The sequence below is a fragment of the Nicotiana tabacum genome, chromosome 2 (assembly GCF_000715075.1).
Source record: "Nicotiana tabacum cultivar K326 chromosome 2, ASM71507v2, whole genome shotgun sequence".
NCBI classification, from domain to species: domain Eukaryota; kingdom Viridiplantae; phylum Streptophyta; class Magnoliopsida; order Solanales; family Solanaceae; genus Nicotiana; species Nicotiana tabacum.
This window is the reverse complement of record NC_134081.1, coordinates 127,597,198-127,608,588: the sequence shown is the minus strand read 5'-3', so window position 1 is coordinate 127,608,588 and position 11,391 is coordinate 127,597,198. Positions and strand designations below refer to the sequence as shown.

The following is an 11,391-nucleotide window of genomic DNA, read 5'->3' as shown; positions in this document are numbered from 1 at the left end:
AGACGGTGAAGATGCTAAGCTAGTTTTGGTGACATAATTAAGACGATATTTCATAAAGTTATTGTTGCTTATATCTTAGAGTCGAAAAGTAGAGGGAAAATAAGAGCTAGACAATAAAAGCATATTAATACTATGTTTTATTTAATTTATGCATAGTCGTGAAAGACGTGTTTTTTCAGGCCAACAATTTGCATATATATGAATTTGGAGTGGTGTTAAATTGCTTCCTTCAAATTGTGTGAATCTATATAACTATTTAAACTAATAGCCTGTTTGGCCAAACTTCTAAAATCAGTTTATTTTGAAAATTATTTTTTTAAAGTACTTTTGGTGATAAGCAGTTTGTGTTTGACTAATTAATTTAAAAAATACTTTTGAGCAGTAATTAGTGTTTGACCAAGCTTTTAAAAACTATTTCTAAGTGTATTTTTCTCAAAAATATTTCTTAAAAAAGTACTTTTGGAGAGAAACTATTTTTTTCTGCTACTCAAAATCTAATTCTAATTCTCCTCAAAAGCATTTTTTTTTTCTTCTAGAAGCTTGGCCAAACACCTCAATTTTTATACTTTTGACTAAAAAAAAGCACTTTTGAAAAAGAAAAAAAAAAGGACCAAAAAGGCTATAACTATGGAAGTGGGCATCTAATGATTGTGCTAGTGTATCAATTTTTCATTTGTGAATCAATTTCAAAACTATTTTTCTTTATGGGGAAAAACTTTTCTAAATCAAAAATAAAAAGATCAAAATAAGAAGTGAAAATTAAAAATTTAATTGAATTTTAAACTACTTAAGCTATATATTTTGGACCAATCACTAGATATATATGTTTCATAATAAGAGATTCTAAATTTGGCATCACTGATTTTGACTGTATGATGCAATTGCAATATCTTTAATTACTGAATACTAATATGGAATTATCACTCATTACTGAATTATCTTGCAATTTTATTTTATAGAGTAACATACATCCCTCATAAAGTACACACGTTTGCAAATGTGAAATCCCATTAACAAACTTATTAGGATTTAGAGTACATTCATGCATTATAAATGTGAATACCTAATTTTTGTAATATTTTAACACCTCCTAAAGTCATTAATGTTTTGTTGCTTTAATCATATTTCTCAATTTTTGTGTCTTTGATTGCATTTTTCCTATTATAAAAATACCAAAAAATAGTTCTTTCTTTATTTGTGCATTTTAGGAATTAACTAACTATTCAATTGGTGAATTAATCTAGTTAATTGATCATTTGAATAAGTTACTTAATTAATTTATTTGTTTGTGTAAATTTAGTTTAATAAGTAGGATTAAGAAAGAAATTGGGCCAAATTTGAAAGAGAAAGTGGCCAAAAGTGCAAGATAAGGGGCTGCCTTTGAAAGGGTCCGGAACGACGTAGTTTTGCCTCAAAACTACGTCGTTTCATTAAGTGACCCAAGATCAAATCTCACCCATTGATCTAATGGTCCATATTTGATCTCTCAAGAGGTATTTAAAGCCTCAAAAATCTGAAAAATTCCCTCATTTCACCCATAACTCTTTCTCTCTTCTCTCTCTCTCTTCTCTTCTCTCCACCGCCGCCGCCGCCGCCGGAAATCATCCACCGGCGGCGTACCACCTCCAAATTAACACCATATAATCTCCACAACCTCCTCTTCCCATATCTCCAAACCAATTCCTTCAAAAAACCCTCAAACTCCTTGAATTTTAGATCTAAGAAACTTTAGCCGCCACTTTTTGGTCCAAATTCTTGAAGTTCCGGCCAACACCACCCTACAACACATACATGAATGGATAGAGCTCCACGAGACCTATCTTTTCCTACCCATTTCACCTCCAAAATCCCTGTCGCCGCCGGCCCGCTCCTCGCCGCCGCCACGCCTCACCACCGCCAAAATGCCCCGAACCCCCATTTTAGCTATTTTTCGGCTTCAAGCATACTTGTTAGGTATAATCGTCATCTCTTTAATTAATTTTTGATTTTTTTTATTTAGTAGATTAGTTTCTGATTTTTATTTATTTATTTATTTATTCTGTTTTGGTTATTTCTTGTTAATTAGAGTTTCAAGTTAGATTTATTTAATTAGCTATCTCTATTTAGTTTAGTGGTTTGTTAGATTTGTTATTGATTTAAACATGATCTTTAGTGTATTAGTTAAATCATTCACTTAGTTAGTCGATTATTTAGTTGTTGTTAGTCGTTGTTCGATTATTAACGATGCTCGTTCTGTTTTGAGAATTAGTTTGTGAATTTAGTTGTTTGTTTAGTAATTAGTTTGCACAAATCCAATTCATTCCCATCAAGTTGGTTTTAATACTTAGTTCAATTACGTTTTTAGTCTCGTCTATGCTTTGTCAGTTCATAGTTGTCCAAGTTTGATTTGTGTTGAGCAAGTAGTTTGTTGTTGATGGTTAAAATCTGAAGTTTAGTTTATTTTATCACAAAATAGGGTAATAGTAGCTTACTTTTACTAGTAGGGTGGCTGAAAGGATATTTTTTCTCCTTGCTTCTGACACAGCAGATTTTCAGGTTGTCCTTTCACCTTTGGGACAGACCTTGAATAGTGTTTAGCACACAAAGTCAGTCTTTTGGACAGATTTTTGGTGAACCAAAATCTGTCCAAAAATCTAACTTTATTTGCCTATTGAAAGGGTTGTTTTTCTCCTATAAAAGGGACTGTCTTACACTTAGAATGCAGAGAGTTCCTTACTCACTGAAAAAGGGGACACTCTATCTTATACTTAAACACATCTTGGAGAGTTGCAAAAAAGACATATATCTTTGAGAAAAATCAGCAGCTTAATACATATAACAAGCTGAAATTTCAGTGTTTTGTGAGGATTATTTGAGTGCAAAAATCTCGAGAAAAATAAAAAGATCCCTTAGGCAATTTGTGAAGTTGATAGCTACCAGTTTCAAGCATCTTTGTTGAGTTTTCTGGGTTATCTTAACACTTGAGTTGCTGCTGTTTCTATTGTATTTGCTACTGAGTTTTTTGTTGTTGCACTGTTGTATTTTATTATTCTACAAACCAGGTAACTTTCAAATTCTTATATTGCAGATTCTTGATGATAATAAGAAAGATTTGATCCCGGTTTGGTTGATGGAATATATTAGATCTGATTTTGATTCAAGATGAATGTTATATTAGTGTTATTATCATGTAAATCTGTAAAAGATTAGTTAAATTATTATTTGTTTTCTTTATATATGTGATTGAAATTGCATTCTGTTAAGATTACTTAGTTTAAGGAAAAGATAAAGACCCCATTTTAACCATGTTTGTTTAGTTTGGGCTCTTTTCCGTGAGTTACTTTCATGGTTCATGTATAATTATCTAAGAAAGACTTCTAGCTTTAAATATTTTGATGCTTTGAATTATAATCAACATAATGTTATACTTAATATAGTTCTTCTCTTTAGCATTGACGTATTACCGTTTTTTTTTTTGTAGTTTTTATATTTAGTCGTGATTTTTATGTTGTTAATGAGTGTAGTTTGATTAGTGCCATGATTGGTGTAGACGAGTAGAAATATTCTGTTAGTCCTTAAGAAATAGTTGGTTAAGAAGATAAAATATAATAATTAGCATGTAAGTTTCTTTTTATGAAAAAAAATAAAAATTGTTTGGACATCAATGTAAGAAGCAATTTGGGCTTAGAAGAATACTTGTTATTTTGTGTTGTCTTGGTCATCGAGGCTCTTAAGCAACATGGTCCAAATAAGCTAAAATTTATAGGCCCAATGACAATAGAAAGCAAGATGGGCATTTTCTTTAAAACCAATAAATTATCTTTTGTTAAATAAAATAAGTGACCCAATACCATGAAAGCTTAACGTAAGCCTACCCGGGTTTAATGTCTTGCATTAGTGAAAATTGTTTTTAATAATAATATTTTTTTTCCAGTCGAACAAGTGATAAATATAAAAAAGAAGCGCTTTTTAATTAATTTAAGCGATAGGCAATTTTAGACACGTTTGAGATGTAGACCATGTGTTCATACACGATCCTTGGTCGTTATTATTATTATTATTATTATTTTTTAATAAAGTAGTTATGTGTGCATTCCCGCTCCTTGACTCTTCAATATTAATTATATTTAAACCATATGTACCGACACGTTCTTTGTTTTAATAAGGACCTTGTGTGCTTGCACGCTCCTAGGCCAAAATTATTAATTATTGAGCGGTACTAGACAATAGTAACTTAAGGCAAATAATACACACTTTATCCAAAAATAATTCAAGCCAAATTTTAGTCAATAAAAGCGACCGTGCTAGAACCACGGATTCGGGAAATGCCTTACACCTTCTCCCCGGTTAACAGAATTCCTTACCCGGACTTTATTTTCGCAGACCAATAATAATAGAGTCAAATCTTCCTTTGATTAGGGATTCAAATAAAAGGTGACTTGGAACACCAACAAAAATCAATTTCAAGTGGCGACTCTGTAAATAAAATAATCCTTACTCAATTTTGTCACTTTAATTGAAAAAACTCTTTAATCCACACAATATTATTTTGCGGGTAAAAAAAGGGTGTGACAATAAATAATTCATTTCAAAACATGATTGTGCCTTAGTCCTTTAGCATAAGTAACTTTGCTTGCTCTAGCCATAACATCATAACTTTACGTTCATCTTTTCTCAACAAGGTTTCCTTGACACTAACATTTCATAAGATATGCTCGGCATAGTATAGTAAGGATAAGATCAAATATGCTAGTAGCAAAATTCGAACAATATGACACGGTCTTGTGACCATAAGCAGCCATTAATATAATTCGATATATTCAATTAACATTTTACGTGTGATTGATCTAGGATAAAGATAGTAATCCCGAGAGCGAATACTCAGATATCTAAAGACACTCTTCTAAAACATTTTGTCATATGTCTTATAAATTCATCATGTAATCTTTAACATGAATAGTGAAATCAAACATATCGTCATGTTTCTGCCTCGTCTTTCAGACCATCTGCCGTCTAACACGTGATTGCGAGCACAACTATGTTTGGCAGCCATATAAAGCATCATTCTTTCCAAAATACTAATATACTACGTATTAAAATATTGAAGACCGTGCACTAAGCTTCCGTCATATGTGATGTCCAGGGAAGGGCGATCACAAGAGTCTATTATACGCCGTCTTATCCTGCGTTTCTACAAGAGATTGTTTTTACGGCTTGAATCAGTGATCTCCTGATCACATGATTATCAGTTACGCCAAGACTCCCCTCCTCTTAAAACATAGAAAACAACAAAAATACATATTGAATACATCGAACCACCAAACTTCCTTAGATTCTCTCCCCCACTGTCTAAATCTCATTCCTAATACCCAAGTTCCTCCTTAAAAAAAGCCATTATACGAATAAAACTTTTAGTTTTTAACCCACCTTCCACATGGTTAATTTTCTCTAAATGTTGAAAAGCTATGTTAGATAACCTTGAACTTTTAACGGTTTGAATACTTCCTCCTTTATTTAGTAAGATATAATTAACTTACTGTGAAAGTAAAATTTATGTTATTTGGTTCTAATTATTTTAGTTTTGGAAAAGTTATTACGAAAAGTTTTCTTGGAGATATATTTGTGTTCGTGAATTGTATTTGAAAAGTTTTTCCCAAAAATTTGAATTTAAGGGTGTGTTGGTACGAAGGAAAATGTTTTCATGGAAAATGAGTGATTTTATCACTTATTTTTCCTTATTTGGTTGATGTCTGAAAAACTTTTTTCGAAAAAAATATTTTCTAGTGTTTGATTAGAGAGTAGAAAATATTTTTCTATGCTGGTCTACTCACCCCCTTTCCCCCAAGTCCCCATGTATCCTTGCTCTCCCCAATACCCAATGTTTTTAGGACTATATTTTCTTCAAAAATTTAATTATTCATCTCAAAATTCACACAAACCAAAAAGAACTAATGTTTAAAGCAAAAGTAACGTTGAAATTTGTGCTCCATAACTAAAAAAAAATACTCTCTTTTTGGTTAAAAAAGAAAATAGTCTTTCTATAACATGAAAATAAAGTAGTAATTTTATTGAAATGAAAAAAAAACTTTTTCTATATCATGAAAAGAAAATACTTTTTTTTGTTAAAATAAAAAAAAATACTTTTTATACATCATGAAAAGAAAATACTCATTTTGTTGAAATTAGAAAAAAACTTTTTCTACATCATGCATAAAAGAAAATACTTTTTTTTGTTGAAATGAAAAAAAATACTGTCTACAAAAGAAAGTAAATTTTTTGTTAAAATAAAAAAAAAATTTATATCATTTTAAGAAAATACTCATATGTTGAAATGAAAAAAAAAAACTATCAAAAGAAAATACTATTAATAATATTTTTATATTTAGGGTGGGGTGAGGGATAGGGCGAGGGTGAGGGTGGGGACGGGACGAGGTAGGGTGGGTAGGTAGGTGGGGTGTGGAGGTGGGGGTTGGAGGGGATGAGGAATAGCGTGGGGAAGCTTGCAAAATAGTTTTGGCATTTTCCTTCAATTGGAGGGGAATTAGTTGAAAAAATATTTTTCAAAACATTTAAACATTGAAAAACGTTGGTACCAAACATACCCTAAAAGGAGAATATTCTGTGCTTGGACTAATGTTTTCCGGAATCTAGGTCGTTTGACAAGATTTTGAAGGTGAAATCTGTCTGGTAATTTACCTTTTTCAAAACCCAAAAGGCTGTTCTTACAATCCAACTAAGAATTAATTTCTATTTTCTTGGGCAGCATCATCTAAACATTAAAATTATTTTATCACTTATCAGTTGTTTTTCTCATATCAAAATAACAAAAGAATAACCACTTAACTTCACTCAACTAAGTGAGATGCAACAACCAAATCGTCTTTACTTTTGAATTGACAGAAAACCACATGGATTTGCCATACATGAAATTAGGATAAAACAAGGAGAAAATTGTCCTAAATGGACACACCTCTGTTTAACATTTCCTTATACCTTTGAATAGAATCAATTCTCTGCATCTTCAACTGCTCCCTAAACTTGCTAATAAAATCATCAGCTTTCCTATCTACAGCTTCATCATCCCGGCCCAACGACTTCTTCGTCTTACGATTCCCCTGCTTTCTCTCCCTCACCGTCGCCGGCCGCTGCCGAACCACCACCACCTCTTCCTCCTCCTTCTGCACCGCTGCCAGAATTTCCTCACTAGCCAACTTCTTCATTAACGTAGTTTCCGCGCACGTGGTAGATTTACTTCTCATCACGTGACATTCCAAACCCTCTTCTTCTTCAGTTACAGCTTCAACCGTCTGAGGTGCGTTTTCATCAGCTGGGCCGGCGTATTGGTCCAGAGACGGAAACGGGCTGAGTTTTTCGGACCGGGAGAAAGAGAAGTTGATGGACCGGATTCGCTGAAGCAAAGAGGGACTGTAGTCGAGTCGAGGTGAAGAGTTGTCGGCGAAATGAGGAGTAGTTAAAGGGGAATTAAATGGCTCAGGGACGAAAGAGAAGTAATTTACAGACCTAACACGCTGTAATAAAGATGGAGTTCGGGGGAGTTGAGGTAAGTTATTATCTTCAGTGTATTGTTGTTTTTTGTCATTCTTGATGCTAGAAGAAATGAGAATAATACCAATCATGAGGTTTAGAACGCAGAAAAGAACAGTGGGAGTGAACCAACTGGACAGAGATTCAATCATGGTTTATTACAATATAATGACACTGGTTTTGTGTGTTATAAGTTGAGGCAAAGGAGGAAGATGAGAGAGCTAGTTAGGGTTCCAACTTGCAACCAAGGGGAGAAGAGTTTCTATTTATAGGGTGAATGTGTAGTAGTAACGGGGAATTAAGAAGATAGTTAAATTTATAGACAAAGCATGTGGCTAAAATGTGGTACAATATCAAATGCTACCTTGAATGAGTCAAGTGCCTTCTTTAATCCTATTGTTTTTTTTTTTTTTTGGAAGGGTTTAATAATTAAGTTAGGTCGTTTAATTAACTCCATTTATTAAATATGTAAAGGTTGGACTATTACTATTTGGAAAGTCTACGAGCTTGTTTTTTGACCATATTTTTCTTAAATATTTTATAAATATTTTGAATTATAAATTATTATGACTTATAATACTTTTTATGTAGTTTCCAAAAATATAAATTTTATTTTCAAAAACTTGAAGAATCTATGTCCAAATTCACAGTCAAAGTTAAGTAGTTTGACCATCGTACTCCGAATTATGCCAATTTTTTTTAAACAGGAAATTATGATAAATAGTAAATTTATCTATTATAAGAGGTTAAACTACGGTAATAATAGTGTAAAATTTTCATTATAATTCTATCAAATGTTAATAAAACTCTAAATGGCATTGGGCGCAGGGGCGACCTCGGATTCTCCTAATTATGTTATTAAAAAACTCCTTCAGGTATCATTAGGAATTTAGGATAAGAATTCGTGGCTTTGGAGTCTCATTCAACTAGTAAATTAAACCAAACCAACTCTTTATCACGCATGCAAAACATAAATATTGGTAGCATGCTTTTCAAGCCCCAAGTTTATACTTTATTAATTTACATCATCGTTGCTTTCAACTGAGTTTAGTATCTTGCATATTGTGTAACGTTATATAATTATAATTATAATACATATTAAATTCTAAATCTATTATTTTATAATTAGAATAATTCAACTTAAATATTAATCAAATTAAAATTCTTAATTTGCATTTGCTCTAATTACTTGTGCAGTTTCCCATATAGAGATCTGTGTCTTAGAATTTGTAATTAGGAGGAGTGAGAAAAAAGAAGGAAGATGCAAAGTATGAGACAGCGGTCCTGTTGTAGTCTTTGTCACTATTTAATTAATAATGATTTTTCTGTTCACACGGTTAGATTCAAAAGCTTGGATGTGTTCAACATAGGTTTATACGGAGCCTTTTCTTTTAATATTACTTAATACCTTTAAATTCACCTCTTTTCCTATTTGCCTCGTCACTTTAATCCCATTCAAAACTCGAAGTAGTAAATAAAATTGATATATGACACTTTGAGTCGTGGAAGCAGTCATTAATACATATTTTATGGTAGATTGTCTAATCACATCTCTTGAATTGTGGCCTTTCCTCAAATATTGTGTCAATGCAAAATGTTTTGTACATCGAACTATTTTTTTTTTCTTCTAACTACTATGAATAGTTTGACTTAAAATGGGATTAGAAAAGACTATCTAGAGGGACCGTTTACTTTAGTGTACATATTAATTAGCTGATAATTGCAACATTTTGCACGGTGAAGGAGCCTATAGGTTGAGAATTGGGTCTTGGAACATAGGCACATTGATGGGTAAGTCTATAGAGTTGGCAAAAATTTTTCAAAAGAGGAAGGTTAATATAGCTTGTGTCCAGGATGACATGACCCAAAATTCACGTGACCAGCACCCGGCACACTACCCGACCCGAGCGAACCAAACCATGTGATGCACCCAAATCATATGCATGAAAACCAATTTAACTGCGGAAGCTCCTTGAAAAGCATATATATATTTTCAAGTTAAATGATAAAATATTTTCCAATTAAAAATCACACATGATGTCTTTCATGATAATAACAATGGGACTAAGTAAAATAAATATACTTTCATGTATGTCGTGTACAACCCCATTATTACAACCTTTCACAATTATCTATGGAGCCTCTATACCAAAGAATAAAACCAACGATTGGAGTAGTTTCAACAAAATAAAATAAGGAAAAACATGATAGCTACCACAAAATAAAAGTGGTGCTACATAATACCTCGGAAAGAGAGTCATCCTGGCCTGACCACATGCCACGTATCATGCATCATCCTAAAACATGTAAAGTAAGTAGGTCCCTGGAGGGGTGCCCCTAAGGGCTGAGTACACCACATCGGTACTCAATAAGTATCATAAACACTCTCTAACTTAAGTTCTTGGAACAAACTTAATAAAAATAATGTACCAATATTTGATATAAAACGATAAGAAATTTTATCAATTCATGACCCTTGTTATTTTAAATAACAACCAAGTGAAATATAACCCACAATATAAATTTTTAACATATTTACATCAATCCAAGATTTTGGATAAATTCGTACAAAATCATTCCATTTGCTTTAAGTCATCGAAATCACTTTCAGCTTCTTAGGCCTAACATAAGAAAATCATCCTTACCTTTCGCTGGGAGTACTATACCATCACCGACACAAGAAGGTCAACTAGGTTATGTACCTAGCGGCAAGTATCATATACCCTACTTGCTCAGGTCGTCTCATCGTAGTGTCGTACGAATCGACTCAGCCATGCTAATAATAGCACAAAATAGTACTCTCTCGAGGGGAGAGCACTCTATCGTAGTCTATACCACAAAGTGGACATCTACGCCTACACTGGCACGTGTAGTTTTATGACAACAAACACGATATATCCGAAGTCAATCTCGGTGACCACAAGTAACGACCAAAATATTTGATACTTCAAAATAGATTCATAGCATAGAAGCCTCAAATGATTTTTCTCAAATCTTAGTATTTATAGAAAATCTAAATCATTTGAACAAAATTTAAATAAATAACCTTTTACATGTTAAAGCCTTTAGCAATTTAACATCAATCTTTAAAAGATACCACAAGTTCTATTCTATTTGTCAATTTTCAAAAGAAATACTTTTCGTGAAACTTATCTTTAGCACTCAAATATGTATACTCTTGTCAATACGTAAGTTATGATAAAAACTTATAACATTTATCTTGAGTGCCACTTTGACAACAAGATTTAGAATAAAATTTTATAAAATGGCATGACACTATATATGCAATATAATATTCTAGTACATGGAGACATTCGTACTTATCTGTCCCCACAAGCACGAAAGAACATTTGCAAACAACTTAAGTATTAACTCAAAACATACTTTTAGAGAAAGTCCCTCAAGAAGAGTAAGTTTTAATCAACTTACCTCGCTTTCGCTTTATTAACATTCACAAGTTTTCAATCCTCCTTCATCATTACAATGTTGATTAAATGCTCAAAATCACCAGCAAGTCGATATCTACAATTAGATATCCTAATTACATCAAAATATGACCTAAGATATTGATCAACATCCATATATGGCTCACAAGTTGGCTACAAGCCTCCAACAACTCAAATCACCAAATAGTTTTACATGCTAAACCATTCAATTTCATTCTTATGTTTTAATACCCATTCAAAATCATTAATGATACTACATCAATTGTCCATTGCCACCAAGCTACTATTCATCATCTTCCATAATCAACACTTGCAAAATATATAATTCGGGTGATTACTTAGTTGATCACTTCCATATTTTGCTAACAATTATTTTCATAGGTTCATTGTATTCATAAATTTCATCGTCAAGATTACCATT

The 11,391-nt window shown here is 32.4% G+C and overlaps 1 protein-coding gene across 1 annotated transcript; it reads right to left on the bottom strand.

Annotated features, from left to right (window-relative positions):
• Positions 1–6,935: 6,935 nt before the first annotated feature.
• Positions 6,936–7,676, bottom strand: LOC107813775 (uncharacterized). The gene has a single exon (XM_016639083.1). The coding sequence runs from the start codon at positions 7,674–7,676 to the stop codon at positions 6,936–6,938; it is 741 nt and encodes a 246-aa protein (XP_016494569.1).
• Between the last annotated feature and the right edge of the window lie 3,715 nt (positions 7,677–11,391).

Coding starts and splice junctions, on each gene's coding strand:
- LOC107813775 (XM_016639083.1), bottom strand. CDS start 7,676: ATGATTGAATCTCTGTCCAGTTGGTTCACTCCCACTGTTCTTTTCTGC.